This window comes from Artemia franciscana, unplaced genomic scaffold, assembly GCF_032884065.1.
Source record: "Artemia franciscana unplaced genomic scaffold, ASM3288406v1 PGA_scaffold_131, whole genome shotgun sequence".
NCBI classification, from domain to species: Eukaryota; Metazoa; Arthropoda; class Branchiopoda; order Anostraca; family Artemiidae; genus Artemia; species Artemia franciscana.
The window spans coordinates 675658-695958 of NW_027062626.1; the positions used below are offsets into that span (position 1 = coordinate 675658).

The 20301-nt window shown below is 35.8% G+C and overlaps 4 protein-coding genes across 6 annotated transcripts in view; 3 read left to right on the forward strand and 1 right to left on the reverse strand.

The window, feature by feature from the left end:
- LOC136041306 (glutamate--cysteine ligase regulatory subunit-like) overlaps positions 1 to 4090 on the forward strand; it is a 45483-nt gene extending 41393 nt beyond the window's left edge. For all 3 annotated transcript variants that reach the window (XM_065725931.1, XM_065725930.1, XM_065725929.1), the window contains exons 6-7: positions 1233 to 1347; positions 3800 to 4090. In XM_065725931.1, the coding sequence (XP_065582003.1) occupies positions 1233 to 1347; positions 3800 to 3960 (276 nt within the window). In that variant the 3' untranslated portion in view covers positions 3961 to 4090. The remainder of the gene's footprint in view (positions 1 to 1232; positions 1348 to 3799) is intronic.
- Positions 4091 to 6683: 2593 nt separating this feature from the next.
- LOC136041307 (peroxisomal membrane protein PEX13-like) lies at positions 6684 to 13245 on the reverse strand. The gene is made up of 3 exons (XM_065725933.1): positions 13118 to 13245; positions 10067 to 10298; positions 6684 to 6866 (listed from the first exon to the last, which is right to left on the reverse strand). The coding sequence occupies exons 1-3, from the start codon at positions 13130 to 13132 to the stop codon at positions 6826 to 6828; spliced, it is 288 nt and encodes a 95-aa protein (XP_065582005.1). The 5' UTR covers positions 13133 to 13245; the 3' UTR covers positions 6684 to 6825.
- A 3557-nt stretch (positions 13246 to 16802) lies between these two features.
- On the forward strand, positions 16803 to 17114 carry LOC136041291 (zinc finger MYM-type protein 6-like). The gene has a single exon (XM_065725902.1). It carries the CDS (start codon positions 16803 to 16805, stop codon positions 17112 to 17114), a length of 312 nt encoding a protein of 103 aa, XP_065581974.1.
- A 68-nt stretch (positions 17115 to 17182) lies between these two features.
- Positions 17183 to 17737, forward strand: LOC136041292 (protein FAM200C-like). Its single transcript, XM_065725903.1, has one exon. The coding sequence runs from the start codon at positions 17183 to 17185 to the stop codon at positions 17735 to 17737; it is 555 nt and encodes a 184-aa protein (XP_065581975.1).
- Positions 17738 to 20301: the final 2564 nt, after the last annotated feature.

A 20301-nucleotide genomic window follows, 5' to 3' on the forward strand; every position in this document is an offset into this window, starting at 1 on the left:
ACATTTCCATAGAATACTTTGAGATAAAGCAATGTAGAAACTACCGAATTGTATTGTTCTTTCTTTTATTGTTTTTAACTTGGCTAGAATATCTTCTATCTCAGATGTAAAAAAGAAAGTTAGTAGTCACTCTCTCCACGCTTTGTACTACTAGTGGATCGATCAGAGCTCTTCCGTTGTGCAGACAAAACCTCTTTTCCCAAACCTATTTGTTCCACAGAACACAATAAATGCTTTCTAAAAAAAAAAGTGCATTCCAGGATCACTGTGAAACATGGAAGCGGACCTAGTCCATATCCTGATAATAAAAAAATTAGGTAGCGAAACTAATGTTAATAGAAAATCAGTAGGTGGCTCTCAATCTCAAGGTACCAAATCTTATACCAAAAACTGCCGAGGTTCTAAAGATTGTTTGAAAAGAAAAGGGGAAACACTGCATTGAAGTTTTTTCTAATGTATTTATCAGGAGATAAGACATTTTTGTTAATATCGTGTGTGCAATCATGTAAGTTTTCTTAAGACACTTTGCAGAAAATATTGGTTGTTTTTAAAATTATTTCATGTTATGCATTCTTTCAAGAAAATTGAACAAAAGAAATACGATCATCTTCCGATTAGGACTATCTTCCGATTTTAGTTAAGCGTAATCCTTAGCAAAATGTTTGTCAGATTAAAGTTTTAAAGAGGGTAAATTTTTGTGTTCATGCCTGCCTAAGCGAGCTAAATTCCAGACTTTTGATAAATGCGAGAAGTGATTATGCCTACCTTTTCCAAAAAACACTTTTTAAAAGTCTTGTGCTGAAAATTTGTTCTCGAAAAGCTGTTTGATCTTCCACTTCGACTTTGACTTCTCCACTTAATCTTGCTAGCAATTCCGCTGTCGGCCTGGCTGTATTGCTTCGCTGTCGGATGTGATAAAAAATTATATTCTTAATTGCCGAAAAATTAAATGGTGTTTCTTTTACTTGCTCTTGTTTCTTCTCCCTCTTTTATCCCATTTCGTCTCTTTTATGTTTATATGCCATTATTTTGAGTTCATTTTTTTTAGTCTTGATTGATTTATTTTTGCTCCTTAATTGATATTTGCCGTCATTAGAGCTTGTGATAGCCCTTTTCAGTAAACTTGTATCTATATGGCTCTGTATGAAGCTAAAGCGTTCTACTTTTCAGCCCTTAGGACTTAGTGTTCTATTTTTATCGTCTTAGCTCAAACTCTTCTTATTATTTTTCAGTTGAAACCAGAGATAGTTCAGATAAATTTGGAGGCATGTTGTGTTGTTCCACCCGAGCTTGCCAGTTTTGCTCGAGCCAATGACATACAACTTCTGACACATAATGACCCCAAAGGTAATCCAAATAATGTTTTAATTAGATTAGGTGATGCAATAAGAAATAAATTGATCCTAAATCTTTTGGGTTTTCTTGGAAAGTGGTCGAAAGAAAGTGGTCGAAAGAGAAGCTTCAAGGAGGGTGGGGTGGAATTGGAGTATCTGTCAATGTGTCGTTAACGTCAGTTGCTACTCAGACGTGATTTAGAAGTGAATTCGTTCGGTTATTAAAAAATATCTTTAAAACTCTTGGTCAGTGGTGTATTTGCAAATTTCATCTTAAGACCGAAATTTTTGCTTGAGAGGATGGGTACCTACGTTCGTGTACTTTTACCTTCATTTATAGGAAGGGGTCAAGAAAGAAAAAATCTCCACAATAATACATATGTATATTTGAAGTTCAAATCTAGGATAAGCCCAAATTAGGATTGTAAAAAGAAAAGTCTATCTATCATCCATCCATGCGTCATTCCTAGGGCAGAACTAAGGTAGATAGTCAATTTTAAATTTTTGGTCAACCTGCCTTAGACTCTAGGCGGGCGTGCCTTTCTAAAGGCTAACAAACAAATAAGAGAGTCATACTTACCCCGGACGTTTACCCGTGCCATTTAACATAACACTTAGAAACTATAGGTTTCAATGACTATCTTAGTTCTATAAGCGGTCAAGAAAGAAAAAATCTCAATAATTATACATATGTATATTTGAAGTTCAAATATGGGATAAGCCCAAATTAGGATTGTAAATAGATAAGTCTATCTATCATCTATCCATGCGTCATACCTGGGGCAGAACTAAGGTAGACAATCAATTTTAAATTCTTGGTCAACCTGCCTGAGACTCTAGGCGGGCGTGCCTTTCTAAAGGCTAACAAACAAATATTAGTCCAATAAGAGAGTCATACTTACTCCGGACGTTTACCCGTGCCATTTAACCAAACACTTAGAAACCATAGGTTTCAATGACTATCTTAGTTCTATGACTATCTGCCTTAGTTCTGCCCTAGGAATGACGCATGGATGGATGATAGATAGACTTATCTACTAAAAAATGAACTGACAATTTTTTTTATCAATCCTAATTTGGGCTTATCCCAGATTTGCCTCTCACTCAGTCGAACTATCTGTCTTAGCTTTTTCTACAATTAGCCATGGCTTGATGCCCACAACTACTTGATTTTTAATTGAAAATCTTATAATTAAACTTTAATTTTAATTAAAAATCTTTAAGTCTATCTATCATCTATCCATGCGTCATTCCTAGTGCAGAACTAAGGTAGATAGTCATTGAACCTATAGTTTTCCAAGTGTTTAATTAAGTGGCACGGATAAACGGCCGGAGTAACTATGACTCTCTTATTGGACCATATTTGTTTGTTACGCCTAGAGTCCCAGGCAGGTTGATCAAGAATTTAAAATTGACATAGGACCGTTAATTTGCGTAGAATGACAGGCAAACAAGGGTAGAATGATTCTTTAAAAATGAAGAAATTCAAATTAGCAAAATACAATGTAATGTAATGTACCTAAATGCTTTCTGTAGCATTTAGGTCAAAATGTAACCAGGTCTGCACGGCCCTCTCTGCTTCAGGGTTGCCACCACTCTCAGTTCCCAAAGTGCATAAATAGCCCGAATTTGCGTGCTGCACAGCGATTTCCGGTACTATAGTTAAAAAATTTACTGTAATGGAGGTAAAATAGTAATGAAATAGCACTTTCGTGCTATTTTGGCAAACCTGAGCACGTGCTACAGCGCTACACATAATGAAATAGGGCTAAAAAAGTACTTTTGTGATACAGGTGGCAGCCCTGCTCTGCTTGCCCTGTAAGTTTCAAGCCAATTTGAGGTGCAACAAGTTTTAGGTCCATATTTTGGGTCTTGTAAATCGATGCAGCGGGATTTAGTTTAAAATGTTTCTAATAGTTGTTTTATTGAAATTAAATTCTGTCTCAAGTACATAGGGAAAAAGTCCAGTTTTGCGTCGATAGTAAATTTAATTGCTGTAGCTTGAAGTCATGTTATTTTGTATCGATAGACAGTTTTATAACTTTCATCTAAGTGCAGTTAATCACAGTGTATTTCGAGAACAAGTCAGATTTAACCATGCACGTGATATACATTGTCATTCAGGTATATTGTGGGTTATGAAGATGGAATGGTTAGCAAAAAAGGGCATGGAGGGAGGCTGCTTGCCCTCCGTTTACTTTTGAACCTGAAAAAGAATATTAGGACTTTGAATTTCCAATTGATTGGACCCCCCCCCCGCCCCGTCTATTTCTGCGATTGCTCCTTCCATACTAAGTGGTCAGGAAAAAAATATAAATGGGAGGTACATGGCTCTTTACCAAGGCAACGTTAGAGTATTGTATCTTAAACACAGTAGAAGCACTTTCTCCCTCTCTCGCTCGAAAGACCGTCTAATTTTTATCTTTTTTAATCTTTCATTGCTTTTATTTTAATTCTTCTTTCAGAGCTTCTGCCAAAGAAAACCATCGAAGAAATTGCAAAATCTACTGGATGCAACTGGTTAAAGGAGTTTAGTTTGGATTGGGCTGTTAGGTATCAAGCTTTGGTCAAGTGCCGTGGTGTCTTGAAGGCAAAAGGTTATGTAATCAAATTAGTAAAAGATTAACTTTCATATCATTCCAATTCAGTATGTTGGATTACTGGTATCCTATTGTGCCACTGGTTTTCATTTTGTTGCGTCACATAGCACATGTCCGTTCCATTTGGTTTTTCAATAAATTGCACTTTATTATAAAGGAACTTAATTTTCTTTAATTGTATGTTAAATTTAGACACGGAACATTAAAATAAGATAAGGGAAGAAACCCTAACTATACTTACTTGTTACTTGCACTTGTATTTGATGGAATTTGTTTAACTGTGATCTCAACCGACCCACGGTAGCTGACCTTGCAGAGTCATGCAACTAACCCTTCCTTAGTCAAAGTATTAGTCTTAGTCAAAGTATTCAGTCCTGACATCAGGACTGAACAAAGAAACAAGGACTGTGCTGAGCCGAGACTTCCACCAAGGCTTGGTACTTTATTAGAATAAACGGTGCTATTTTAGCATTAAACAATACTTTCAGAGAGAAAAAACTCCCTTCGAAAACATTTTTGCCTGTATTGAACTTTGCACAATACGTATGTAATCGAATCTTGTGACAATACTCTCAGTATGTAATATCCTATGGTAAATTTTGTTTTATTAGAAGACTCTTTATGACCTTTAAGGTCTATGAATTAATTACTACTTACCTTGATGAAGAAGGGCAAGAATCATGATTGAGCACCTCAGAAAATTAGGTGATAGCGAAACGGATAAAACTTGCCATCTTAAAAAGCGTTTATGTCATTAAAGAATTAGAGAAGCGGCATTCAAAAACTTCTGGTGCTATATTTAAACTTTTTTTTGACACTGGAATCAACAAACTTGGATCTCTGAAGGCACTGTGTTACTTTTTTACTGAAGTCAATTTTTCATCCTTCAAATATAAGGGAAAATACCAGTTAGATCTAAATTTCTAAATTTTCGGCTTCAAAGTTCTACATAGTTTCACCTCCCCCCTCCACCCAAATGAACAATAATTTTCTGAATTAAAGCCGATTTTCTTCTCTTTACATAGTGCAAAATACGCTTTGCGGATGTTCAACTGCTGGCTGACAACTTTTCCATGGCTAGTTTTATGTATGACGGGCATCTTTGATGGAACTTTGGGCTGAAGAAAGCCTTTTTTGGTTCTTTTTTGCGAAGCTGTAATATTTAAAAAATACACCAAATAAAGAATGCTGCTATTAACTTCCATAAATACTTATGAAAATGTAAATGGGAGTTGGGTAGCTGGAAGGAGTTTATGATGTCTCATGCGGTGAATGGAGATTCTAAACCATCTCACAACACAGGAACAGCTCCAGCCTTTAAAACCCCGGGATTTCCTTATTACGGCCTTTGTCGGGGTAATCAAGTCATTTAAAGAAGACGATATGTCTGTAGTTAAGGTAGGAAGTGAGGCTAATTGTATGTTCGGAGTGGAATCAGGGGTTAAGTAGGGTTGTTTCTTACTCCTTTGTATTGGATTACTTTGATGGACTTAAGGAATATGTCAAAGGCTTCTCCTAAGGAACATGACAAAGGCTATGGGAGAGCAAGGAATTAAACAGGAAGGTAAAACCCTCCTAGACTTAGATTATGAACATGATTTGGATGTCCTAGATGCAATATTAGTGAAATGAATCTATTTTAGGGGGTTTTTAAGATACGTTGTGCAAAAGTAAGATTGAAAAGTAATATTATGGACTGAGTTGCTTCGATTGCGAATCAAGTGGATAGCCTCACTTACCTAGAGTATTATTTTCAAAGACAGTGGATATAATGAGGATGTAAAAAGTAGAGTAGCCAAGGTACCGGCCGTTTTTACAGTTGAAGAAAGTTTAGAGGAATAGGAAGACAATTCCCCGAACTAAGACTAGAATATTGGAAGCCATAGAAGTGACAGTTGACATGCATGGTTCTGAAATGTAGGTGCTTCGAAAGGTCGAGGAAGATATGCTGGGTGTTCAAGGGAACCATATGAGGAAAATTTTGTTTCCTTGTTCGCCTGGCTCTATATCCATAAAAAAACTACGCTAAAATTGTGCTTAAGCAGCTCATCCCCGAATGGAGTAGGAAGAGGTCGTAAGAAAGAATTTAAATGGGATGAAGAGTGAATCTTTGAAGTGTTTGATCAGTTTGAGCTGAAGAATGAGTGTCTTTAGCTGCGATGGCCCCACAAATAGAAAAAAAAAGTCATTTTATGCTAATAAAAACCGTCCGGATTTTGTCATACAAATACCTTTTAATAGGTAATGTTGAACTTCATCAATCCTACATATTTGGAATCTTCATAAAAATTAGATTTATTTGATGCAGATAATGTTTCCAGTTTTTTTAGCGTCTCAATTAGCATTAAAGAGGTCAGTCTTCTCATGCTGTTCATTACTATGCTCGGTTTGAAATGTGCGCTTCATAGACATCCGCCTGAGACTTCTTTGATCCACAAACCAGATTCTAATTCCACAATCTGGATTCTATAATATACCATTCCACTGACAATCTTAATCTAGAAAATGCTGTTCCACTTACAATCGGGATCATGAGCTCATAATCAAGATTGTGAATTTGACAATCTTGCTGGAAAGAGCTTCTTTGTTACTAAACTTCTTTCAAGATTCTGATTGGTCAGTGAAAAATGCCTAGTGTCTGACACTAGGTTTCTTGCATAAATCACCTTGGCAAGAAGTGGCTTCTCTGATTAGGTGGTATGTGATTCTCTAATTCGATAAAGGACACGGACGAAATCGTCTAGAAAACTTGATTAAAATAAACTTTTATAAATGACGTTCGGCACAGAAAGATACAATTGGTGTTTCGTTTTTCTCAATAATTTTGGAATAAAAAAATAAACAGAAACTTAAATAACAACAATCATGGATAAAAATTTGTGCTTAACCTTCTATCTATGATAACCACCTGAGCTTGATCCGTAGCCACCAACTGAAAGAAAAATATGTTTTTTTAGTGCATTGCATTTTATTGGGAAACTAGAATGATCAAGTTATTCATATTAATGTCTTAAAGAATGCATTCATGATAAATGTATTCATTCAAAGTTAAAAAAATATAAGAATTTAGGAGTAACATGGAGTGATGTCATTAATTTGGCCGATTCTCTATCTCTGCTTTATTGTTCTGTGGGTTTTGTTTTTCTAGGGAAAAGAGGACTTGAGTTCAAATAACCTATGAGAATCGTGTCACGGCTAAAGGAAGGGCTTAAAGCTCAATTAAGCTGACGCACCCTGGCCCACGAAGTGGGGTGCACTGGAATTACCCATGCAATCAGCTTTTTACTAATTGATATCTTGGTCAATATATAAATTAAATGTCATCAATTTTATTAGAGCTGAAATTCGAAACACTTTTTCTAAGTAGGTAAATTTTTCAAGCAGATAATATAATATGATTCGATATTTTCGTCTAAAATTTACAATTGTCTTGAATTTTTGGGTAAACCAGAGGAATTGGAAAAGCACAATGCGAGAAGATAATATCTTGAATTCAATTTATGGCATCCCGAATTGTGAGAAGTTTTGTCTCACTGATATCAATATTCAAAGGCAATAACAGTGAAAAAGTATAGCAATTTTTGCCCCGATCGGTGCTTAAAAACTTGGAATGCATTAGTTTGTTTTTTCCATCCTCTGGTTTCGACCCTGGAATAGGTTTCCGATAGGGATTGACGTATATTATTCATATCATTTGCTAAAAACATTTTGCAGCTTTGTCCAGCATATACTTGTACTATAACATATAACAGAATATAACTTATACTTGTGATTAGACTTACAAGTCAATTTTGAGCGTTAGCGCTAGCCACCCACCGCCCATGATCCTGGCAATATCCATTTCTGACAAGTCAGAAATCTAAAAAAATATAACACAGATACCCTGTTCCACGTAGGAAACTCATTCTTATCTTGAAAGGTGCATTCCACCGCATGGAGCAGTTACTTCTTCTAATATTTTCAATAATTGTGTGTTGGATGGTCAGACTAGTGCCCAATATCTCTGGTTCTATCTTCATTGAATCTGTCTCTAGTTTGTTATGCAGACGACGTTTTAAATCTCTGCCATATGCTTGAAGGAATGAACGAGATATTTGTCTCATTTCAACAGGAGTATTTTAAACTTGACCTTCATTTCAATCCTCATTAGTCAGAAACAGTGCTTTTTTAACTTGAAAAGAGAGCCACCGTCCTTTATAGTTCTTTGGCAATACCGCTGTTAGAGCCGTTGACCACCTCGTTCACGTAGGTCTTCCCATCGGTTCCTCACTATGCCACACTCAGTCCCTGCTCCTAGACCATCTCAAACGACGCATATCTGTTTTTTATGTATTGATTTTTGCCGCAAAATTTCGATTCAACCACCTACTATTAGCTACCGTTCCAATACCGTAGCCTTCCCTTACATCTTCTGTATTGCTCTATTTTGGAAGCTGTTTGCTAGAGCTGATTGTCTGTAAGTCCGGTTCATTTTCTTAGGTTCATTTTCTCCGGTTCATTATCACTGCGCAACCAGGAAAATGACTATGGGCATTCGATAATAACTGCCTAAGATATATTTTGAATATACATTGGACTGAGAGAATAAGAAATGATGAGATTTATACCATGACAAATCATACCCCCATCCTTGATGCCATTAGAAAGCGACGATGGATGTATTGAGGGCACATGGTGCGAATGGGTGATGGAAGGCTACCTCATGACATATGGTGTTGGATACCCCCTGGCCTCCGCAAGTCAGGGAGACCCAAAATGACCGTTGGCAGGATGTTAGAGAAGGAGGTGAAGCTGGCGAGGTCTTCGATGGAGGAGCTTTGGTCGAAGGCTCAGGACAGGTCGTCGTGGCGAACCACTGTTGCTGCCTTATGCGCCCTCAGGCGTGGGAGGACCTAAGTCTAAGTAATTCTTGTATGTCTCTGTTATGATCATATTTGTTGCAGTAACATTTAGATTTGTTTCTAATTCATGTTTTATTTTTATCGTTAAATATCTTGCTATGGCAGGAGTTAGTGCAGTAATTGGTTTCTTGTTCATGTGTTGATCTTCATGTTTTGACCGATTACTGCACTAACTGTTGCCATAGCAAGACATTTAACAATAAAAATAAAACATGAATTAGAAACAAATTTAAATATTACTGCAACAAATATGGTCATAACAGAGACATATTCATGTTTGTTCATGTTTTGATCTTTTTCTTTTTTCTCTACTCCGTCTTATCATGTTATATGAATGATGGGTGCTCAATAAATTAATAAAAAAAAATACCAGTGGTGTATGATACTACCTTATATGGGATATACGATAAAGAAAAAAAAGAAAAAAACTTGGTCGCAATAGAAATTTTTGGGACGGATTGGATTTATGCTTTAATTTTCTGTTGACTATAGTTCGCCATTGTGGAGTGATATGCATGAGAGGTGTAGCATAAGTGGGAGATGGTGACGACGGCAACGAAGGGGGTAAAATTAACCATGACGTGATTCCCACTTAATTGGACTATCTGTCTTGGCTTTTTCTACAATTAGCCATGACTTGACTTGCCCACAACTATTCCATTTTGAATTATGTTTATGATAAGGCAGAAAATGAGAAAAATCTTCTGTGTCATTTTTGAAGAATAGAATATAACGTTTTGTAATTCAAATAAGCTTCTCCAATTCACCTGTTCCATAATTTAATACCTTTTCTGGCTTGAGAAAATTTAGATAAGAGATTTTTAGTTTTCTCTGTGATTTCTGATCGCAAAAACTCATAATGTGGTAAGCTTTAGCCTTTGACTGTAATCTCAATGATATGGCTGAATTTTTTGCTGAACTAATTGTAGCACTAAGCTGCCTAAGGCTAATACTGCAGCGCACGCTCCACCCCCACCTCAATCTCCTACGAAGTTCTAATATCCCTTACATCCCTTATTATGCTCCTCCCCCCATTTAAGGACAAACTAGAGTGGTTTTCTATGAAAACCTCTTGCATATCATCCTTGATTTTTCTACGATAGATCTATCGTGCCAATTACCATCTTATACAGCTTTAAATATTTCCTGAAGCTGCTAAAAAAAATTATTCTATTTCTTTTGTCGTTCTATTTTATCTTATCTATTAAAATCAAACTTAATCTTGGCTTACCTGTTCCATAACCGTTTCCCAGACTGCTGACACCTGGGCTGCCCATATAACCAAGGGCTATACCTCCACCAAGTGGTCCTCCATAAGCAAAGCCGATGTTTGCACTACCATACCCACCGCTATGACTTGAGATCCCGGATGAGCCATATACAGTGCTTGGTGAACCACTATAGCCTGCTTCAGCACCAGCAAAGGCTGTCACAATCAAAGTCGCAAGGTAAAAAACGTGAGTCTGAAACGTGAAATATTCTTGAAACATAAATGCTGCTCAAGTTAAGGTATTTATTGCTTTTGAAGAATAAACCTGGATAAGGTTTATAACTGTAATATTTTCGTCATGGAAAGGCAGTGCGGTCTTCGAAGTTATCTACTGAGATAGTACAGATCTGTACGTACTCCAGTCAAAGCAAACACACCTTATGGAGGATGTAGGCAGTGGTCTGTCTTTTATACACTTAAAGCATAGCTGTTAAGCAAAATAATTAAGTCAATGGTCGCTAGGTTCATAATTTGTAATGTATTTTCAAATGGCAGTAAAGAGCTTCATTTTAAACGCAATAAAAATAAAAATTGTCCTGCAAATGAGTAGGCTACCAGATGCAATAGGAGGCTACTGTGGCATGGTTTTCTGGAAAAAAAGATCGTGGATTGTCAGTTAAATTGACAATTTTTCATTATTCAATTTATGAAGGAAGATAATTTTTCATTTATGAAGGAAGGAAAACGTTTCATACTTACCATCCAATCTCTTGTTACTCTTAAAAAGAGCACCAGACACTCGCTGTAATTGGAGTGTAAGGGGGAGGACTTCTCTTTTAATATATCTTATAAAAACATTTAAAACAAGTAAAAACAAAGTGAAAACATTTAAAATATATTTTGTTTTCAGTAAAGTGAAAATTATGTTCTGGTCTTGGGAAGGCATTGGGGTTGTCAGCCCTATTGGTGTTTACTTTTGCTCATTTTGAGTTTGACTCGGTTAATTATTGTATCATTTAAATAAACAAAATATTTTTAAAATGTTTTAACCTTTTTAAGTTTGATAAATCAAAGTTAATAAAACTTTAAGGAATATATATTATATATATACATACATACATATATATATATATATATATATATATATATATATATATATATATATATATATATATATATATATATATATATATATATATATATATATATATATATAAATATATATATATGTATGTATATCAGTATACGTATTCTAAACTGGCAATCCATAGCCATTTATTTTTTTCAGTAAAGTGCAAATTATGCTCTGGTCTTGAGAAGGTATGGGGGTTGTCAAAGACATAATTTCCGGAACTTTCAACTACATTGAACAAAATGGCTGTCTCAAAATTTTGATTTGATGTATTTTGGGAATTAATGGGTGAGGGGGGTTTGTTACCCTCCAATCACTTTTGATTAATAAAAACGTCATTAGCCCTTTGAATTACCAATCAAACTAGCCTTTTTTAAAGTTTCTACGACAACAAATGCCCATCTAAAAATTTCTATCAGATGCATTTTGGAAAATACGAGGTTTTGAGGAGTAGGGATTATCCATCCTCAGATCACTCTGAATCATAAAAAAGCGTTAGAACTTCTTATTACCGATCCAACAAACCACCTCTGAAGTGTATACGATCATGCTTTCTATAAATACCCTATATGCCCCCAGGGCATACCTTACCTCGCCCCAAGGGCTGTGTGTGTGGAGGGGGGTTGTCATCCTCGAAGACATAATTTCCGGTCCTTTAAATTACGTTGAACAAAATGGCTATATCGAAAATTTTAATCAATTTGTTTTTGGAGAAATGTTGGGCGTGGGAGGGGGGCTAGCAGCCCTCCAATCACTTTCGACTATTAAAAATAGCCCTTTAAATTACAATCGAAGGATCCGTTTTTTCAGTTTCTATGACAACAAATGACCATCTCAAAATTTCTATCAGATGCATTTCAGAAAATACGAGATGTCGTGGGGGAGGGGGAGTGTCTACCCTTCGATCACTCTGAATCTTAAAAAGAGCACTAGGGCTTCTGATTACCAATCCGATGAACCTTCTCCGAAGTTCATACGATCATCCTTTCTATATATACCTTTAATGTCCCCAGGGCATAATTTTTTGAACTTTGCCCTGAGGGCTCGGGGGGTGGGGCTGGGGTTCATACTCAAAGACATAATTTCTGATCCTTTCAATTACGTTGAACAAAATGGTTGTTTCAAAATTTTGATTGGATGTGTTTGGGGAAATGGTGGGCGTAGAAGGGGGTTCGTCGCCCTCCATTCACTTTTGACTATTTATAAGGGCACTAGCCCTTTCAGTTTCCAATCGAATGAGCCTTTTTTGAAGTTTCTAAGACAACAAATAGCCATCTCTAAATTTGTATCAGATGTATTTTGGAAAAATAAGAGATGGGGGGGGGGTATCCACCCTCCCATCACTCTGAATCTCAAAAAGCGCACTAAAACTTATGATTGACAATCCAATTAGCCCCTTCCGAAGTTTATACGATTACCCCTTTTATATAAACTTTATATGCCTAAGGGTATAGCTCAAAACCTTTGCCCTGAGTTCTCTGGGGGGGGGGGTGTCAACCTCAAAGAGTTCATTTCCGGACCTTTCAACTACTTTGAACAAAATGGCTATCTCAAAATTTTGTTTTGATGTGTTTGGGGAAAAAGTGGGCGTGGAAGGGTTGTTAGTTGCCCTCCAATCACTTTCGAATATTAAAAAAGGTACAAGCCCATCCATTTTCCAATCGAACGAGACCTTTTCAAAGCTTCTACGACAACTCCTTCGATACAAAGTGCCCTGGTCTAAACCAAAATATTACATTGTGCCTTTATCGCTCTTTACTTAGACAGCGCTATTGTGCTGCCTGTGATAATAAGGTCTATTCTCTGGGATAACCTATTTTAATGCTGTTAACTATCAAATCATTAAATTAAGTTATGAATTTTACTCCTAAAAGCAGCAGAATTACCTTCGTCCAAAAAGTTTTTTTTTATATCAGTTTAAACACGAGGTCCGGACTTACCATTTTCATAACCATTACTGTCAAGCCGCAAAGCAATATTGACACTTACTACTACATTGGTATGGAATTATTTACTCTTAAATAAATTTCAAGGAAAACTAAAATAAAACATGGTTAATTTCATGGCGATTATTAAGGAGAAAACTTAATAATGACAAATCCTTATTTTGATTGTTAAAACCATTACTGAAACAATAAGCTGACCTTCGATTCTTTTTAACTTTTCTGTCAGACTTTCATTGTCTATTTTTCTTTATCAATTGGAAACCTTCAGTTCTGGTTAGATTGTAGTCATTGTACATGTATACACTGCTTGTTTCAATTTCATTCAAGCAAATCGTCAAAAATCAATTGCTACATAATACTACTGATCGAAAATCAATTCAGTTGAAACTTTGTAGGATTCAGATAATTTTTATTCGGGGGTCTAATCATAGGTAACACAATAGCGCTGCTTAAGTCAAGAGCGATATGGCTTCAATGTTTAATTTTTTCCACAAGGTCACTTTGTAGGGAACAAGTGGTCTTAGAGACTTCGGAGGGGGCTCATTTGATAGGAAATTGAAAGCTCTAGTGCCATTTTCAAAGTCAAATGTAATTGGAGGGCAACCACCCCGTCGTGTGATCCTTTTTGTTATTCCTTCCTCCCAAGATCTCCGATCAAAATTTTGATACAGCCATTTTGTTCAAATAGTTGAAAGGTCCAATAACTGTGCCTCAAGGGATGACTTGACCCCCACAACCCATGGGGCAAGGGCTGTAAACAATGCAATTAGCCCACTGCTTACATATAGGATTTGTTATTGGAAAAGGGGGGTAAGAGAATTTGGGGTAAACTTTCAAGGACTGTGAAAAATACAAAAAAAAATACTTGTGAATACAAAAATAATAACACAAGTCGAAATATTTTATCTTCAATCTGGAAACCTTTATCAAGGGGGTAAAATATAAACGAAAAACATAAAAGCTTAAAAAAAAATATGAAAAAAAAACAAGAAAACGCACAAATGCTATACGAAAAAAAAAAAAAAAAAAACTCGTATTTAAACGGAATTTAATCGCATAACAATCCACAAGACAGAATTTCTGCTTTTTTAATGTTGTATGTATATGTGGGAATTAATCTTCTGATATGGGATGATCAAACAGTTCGTGGTAACGAACTATAAATAGGGAGCGATTTGGCCTAATAGTAACCGGAACTCTAAAAGAGGAGATTTCGATAAGAATTAGTACATCGAACAAATCGACTTTATGTTCTGAATCCAAATGTATAAAATTCATTAAGTTTAATGTTACCCACAAATGTTGTGGGTAATCCAAATGTATAAAATTCATTAAGTTTAATGTTACCCACAAATGATGTGAGCCTGAGAAAATTAATTGATTTTCGGAAAGGGGGTGAAACCCCCTTTATGAATGAAGCGATTTTAATGGAAATCCTGCCATCAGATTCAGCACATCAGAAATTTTACTGCAGAGTTTTCAAGCTCCTTTCCACATTAATATGGAACTTTGTCGTTTTTTGTTTGGTTTTTTTTGTGAGAATGCGTGTTGGTCCTAGAGGATCGGAATGCAACTTATTCGGACATAAATTACAAGTTTTTGTGCCTTTTTTAAGTGACCAAAAATATTAGAGGGCAAATAGTACCCATCCCACACTCCTTTTTCCAAAAGATATTTGATTTTTAGATACCCATCTGGTTCAGCATAGTTGAAAGGTCCAACAACTATGCCTCTGGGAATGAAATGACCCCCAAAGCCCCTGGGGAAATGACTGTAAGGTAAGCAAACTACCCATTATTTACATATAGTATTTTTATTGGAAAGATATAGAAATTTTTCAGAGGTGGAATTTTCGGCGAAGAGGGGGTAATTTCCCACTGAGGGAAGATTTTTTACGGGGAACTTTTGAAATTCTTTTTATTTGCCGTATATTCTTTTTGTCTGATCAATTCCACATGTTGAGAGAATTATTCGGGGATATAGTCCAAGGGAAGTTTTTTACAGGAAGGGAAGTGTAAGGGGAGATTTATCCAGATTTATCGCTACAGGAATTCTCTTTGGGGGAATTTGCCGCTGAAGTAAATTTATATGGGAGGGATTTACCAAGGAAATTTTCTCACGGAAGGAAAGAGATTTATTGCATGATTTGAAAAAAAAACAGAAATTTTGATAAAAAAGAAGTCCCAAAGGCAAGTAAGGAAAATTTACCGGGGGAAATATTTTACGGGGATTTTATGCGGGAGGAATTATTCAAGAATTTATGCGAGGGGAGTGTTTTTCTAGGAGAAGTTTCTTGTTGGGGGAGGGGTCCTGGGGTAATTTTCCATGAACGGGGAGGTGGATTTAATGGTATGATCTGAAAATAGATCAGAAATCAAGAAAACACAAGTTTTTTCATATCGAAAGTAAAGAGCAATATCAAAACTTAAAATAAACAGAGACTATTCCGTATATGAAGGGGATGTCCCCTCATCAACCTCTCGTGTATTATGCTAAACTTTGACTTTTTTTCCCAATTCTTTAAGAATGATTTCTTAAATACAAAGGCCGCTTAATTGGATTAAGAAGCATTTTTAAAGCACTAAAAAAAACTTTAGCGTATCGAACTTAGCATGTCAAAACTTATAATGAACAGAAACTATTCTGTATATGAGGGCGCTGCCCCCTCCTCAACCTTTCGTGTTTTATGCTAAACTTTGACTTTTTTCCGATTCTTTAAGAATGATTTCTTAAATACAAAGGCCGCTCAATTGGATTAAGAAGCATTTTTAAAGCACTAAAAAAAAAGTAAGCGTATCGAGCGAGTGATTGAGGAGGGGACTGCTCCCTAACATACGGAATAGTTTCTATTTATTTTAATTTTTAACGTAGCTCCTTACGTTCAGTGGAATTTGTTTCTTTATTTATTTAATTTAAATAAAATCCAGTCGCGTAACAGCACGAAAAGTACAAGACAGGATGTCTGCAATATACTACCGTACGTATATGTCTGGTTGTCAAAAGAGCGTATCAGCATTATCTCAAGAATGGCTTAGAGCAGTGGTTCTCAATCGGGGTCCACATGGACTCCTAGGGGTCCATGTAATATTCCTGGGGGTCCCCACAGGCAAAACACAACAAATTGGGGGTCCACAATGATATTTTGGGGGTCCATGAAGAAAACCAACTCAGAACGCTCTTTATTTTAAAAAATCCAATTTCTACTGTAATTTACATTATTTTGAAAAATATATATTAATAATTCTTTCATTATTTTTTTGTACTTCGTTTTGACTTATATATTCACCCATCAGTCAGTGGCAAGAACAAGCGAAGGTGAAAATCTTTTAACTTCTCTCATGAAGTAGGCGGTGAGCTTTGATCTTTATTTTTAAGCAGATATTTCCTTCCCAATGCCCGGTACCTAACCATAGATCTGCAACAACTTATCTATTACCCGTTGGTCAGTGGCAAGAGCAAATATCATAATCTTTCAACATATCTTAGAAAATGATGGTTTCCTGGCATCATATGAAATAAGCAAAATAATTGTAAAGGCCAGAAACCCCATAATATTGGTAAAACAGTAATTCTACCCAAAGTTTCTGCTATAATTTCGTCAGTTATGAAACGAAATGCAATTGAAATTACTAATTCTATCCCTTTAAGCAACTCTTCTGTGTCATGACGCATTGATGAAATGGTAGAGGATGTAGAAAAACAATTGATAGCTCATTTGCAAGTGAAACAGTTTGGCCTTCAACTTGATGAATCAACTTTAAGAGATAATGAGGCCCTTTTATTAGCATATGTTAGATTTAACAATGAAGGACCCAAAGAGGAAATGCTTTTTGCTAGAAGTCTTACGACAGACAAAAAAGGTGAAACAATTTTTAATGAAGTTGCTACTTATTTCAAGGAAAACAATATCCCACTTAAAAATATAATTGCTTGTGCTACTGATGGTGCACCATCTATGACAGGCAGATACAAAGGTTTTATTGCACATTAAAAAAAACAGTCCTAGAAGTATATTGTATTCACTGTGTGATACACCATCAACACTTAGTTACAAAGAAAATGAGTGCACGTCTGCATGATGCCCTTTCTATTGTAATAAAAGTAGTAAACCATATTAAATCAAATTCTATCCAAGACCGCCTTTTTCGTCAATTCTGTAAGCAAAATGGAGAAGAGTTTGAGTGGCTTGTATTACATAGAGAGGTGAGATGGCTATCAAAGGGGAATTGTCTTAAGCATTTCATTGCACTTTGGGATTCTATTATTTCCTTTCTTGCTCACACACAACTTGGAGCAAAACTGCTTGCAAATAAAAATGATGTGTTTTACTTATCAGATATATTTGAAAAACTTAATACACTTAATAAACAGCTCCGAGGAAACGATTCTGATCTGATATCTAGTAAAAGTGCTATTGCTGCTTTTCTAAGGAAACTACAGCTGTATAAGAATTATATCAGGCGTCGTGCATTTGAACAGTTTCCTTGTTTGGCCTGTGTTAGCAGCGATTTGCAAGATGAAGATCTTGCATTATATGGTGAATATTTGGAAAATATACATGAAGATATGCAAACTCGGTTTAGTGACCTACTCGGGATGGATATATCGATTTAGGTTTCAATTCCTTTTGAAGTTAATTTTGCCGAAATAGAATTGTCTTTGCAAGAGCCCCTCATCGAATTACAAAGTGATGAAATAACACGAGCAAAATCCAAAGATGAAAAGTACAATATATGGAAAACAACCGACGTTGCTACAAAGTACCCTTTGCTCTGAGATAAAGCGCAGTTCTACGTTATTGCTTTTCCTATCTTATCTTGTTGAAGCAGGATTTAGTCGTGTTTCTCAAATGTTATCAAAAGCTCCTAATAGACTTGACATTGTGAAAAGGGGCGATCTTCGACTATCATTAACATCGATAGAACAAAACATAAAGAAACTCGTCGAGAAGCATCAACCACAGGGATCTCATTGAATAAACATGCCTTTTCCTTCTTTTTTAAATCAAACACTTAATTTCAATTCCTTTTTGTATTCAGTTTACAAAAATAATGTTGGAGTGAATTAAACTACCTGAGGAGCTCTACTCTCCATGATTTTGAGTTGCTTGCCCATGGAAAAAACAATGTAATATTGTAGTTATTATCACAATAATAATAATAACAATAATTATTATTATTATAGTAGAATATTTTATTTGTATTAAACTAGTTTTCATTTAAAAATAAAGCTTAATCGTATACTATTTCTTTGATAATTAAAACCTTAAAATTTATTTTAGTGAAGAATAGAAAATTGTTCTTATATCCAATAGCTATGAAGGGGTCCACCAAGATAAAAAGAAGAGAAAAGGGGTCCATGGGTAAAAAAAGGTTGAGAACCAATGGCTTAGAGCATCAATTTGAAACTTTCTGGACGTGTTGAGGGGGATGAGCTAACCAAGGCAGTTTGTGCATTCTACTACTTCTACTACTGTTACTACCACTACTATACTACTACTGCTATTTCTATTACTACTAATACTACTACTACTACTACTACTACTTCTATTGCTACTACTACTACTGCTGCTACCACTACTACTGCTATCACTTTCACTACTAATACTACTATTACGACTACTACTACTATAATAGTATAACTACTACCATTACTACCGCTATTACTACTACTACTACTATTACTACGCTACTATACTGCTACTACTACTGCTACTACTGCTAAGGCTAAGGCTCTGGGTATTAATTTAAGACTTTCAAGGAAGGTTGAGGGGGGGGGTGCTGAACTAAATTAAAGTAATATGTGCATGCGGACTGCCAAAAAGGAGTATCAGCAATATTTCAAGAACGGCTTAGGGTATTAAGCTGAAACTTTCAGGGTATGTTGAGGGCGATGAATAAACCAAAAGATAAAATTCACGTACTACTACTTCTACTACAATACTGCTACTAATACTGCTATCACTACTACTGCTACTGCTCCTACTACCACTACTATTACTAATGCTACTATGGCTGCTAAAACTTCTGCTATAACTACTACTAGTACTAATACTAAGTTCATTGACTTGAAACTTTCAGGGCATGTCCCATTGGATGTTGAATTAAATAAAAACATGCTTTGTGTATACAGATTGTAAAAAGGGTATATCAGCAGCAACTTAGGAACGGCTTAGGGTATTAAGTGGGAATTTTCAGGGTATGCTGAAAGGGGTGTTGAACTAACCAAAAACTATGTGCACTCCATTAATAATACTACTACTACTGAGACCACGACAGCTTATTTCTGCGACTGCACCGAATATTAGTGACTCTGGCTAATTTCGATTGCGACTGTAACTACCTGTGCTCTTAACCACAGCAACTTGAGACTGCGACTGTAACTAGTTGCGGTTGCGACTGCATATACCTGCGATTGTGACTACTTGCGACTTTGACTAGTTATGATTGCGACTACTTGCAATTGCGATTGTGAATATGACTACATGGGACCCCGACTACTTGCGACTGTGACTACTTGTGAATGCAAATACTTACGACCACTTACGACTGCAGGTACTTAAAACTGTGAATGTAAGTACTTGTGACTGCGACTGCAATATTTTGCGTTTTTTAAAAATACTGCTGCGATTTCTACATTAATTGATTCAGAGTTCAAAATAAACCCACCTGTCTTAAATGGATATTTTATTTAATATCTTCAAACCACATTCGAATCGTCCACAGCGTAGTGGATCTAGACTGGTTTAACCAGTTAATTGTATCTATTTTTGCGGAAGCTGATTTTTGAATACACAATTGTGGCTTAATGAATACAAAATATGAGCACAGAAAACATCGTTTGAAATGGAATGTTAAATTTTGTTTCGAGAGCAATGCTAGTTGGAATAAAACATCAATTTATTATTAATTGCGCTGTGGAATTTTTTCTCCAGAGGTATTATACTGTGTGCAAAAGAATTGATCTAACTGAAGTCTGGTCTACCGGACCCATTCCGTAAGTCAATTAAGGATGAAGAAAACGTCTTAAATATTATAAAATTCTTTGCTAAATCAACTAAAGAAAAACATCAGCTATCTACATTCGTCGTTTTTGAGCCTACCAAGGACCCTGCATGTGAACAAGAGATAATTGCATGCGTAACAGCTAAAGTATATGATATGTGTCGTCGTTTTGAA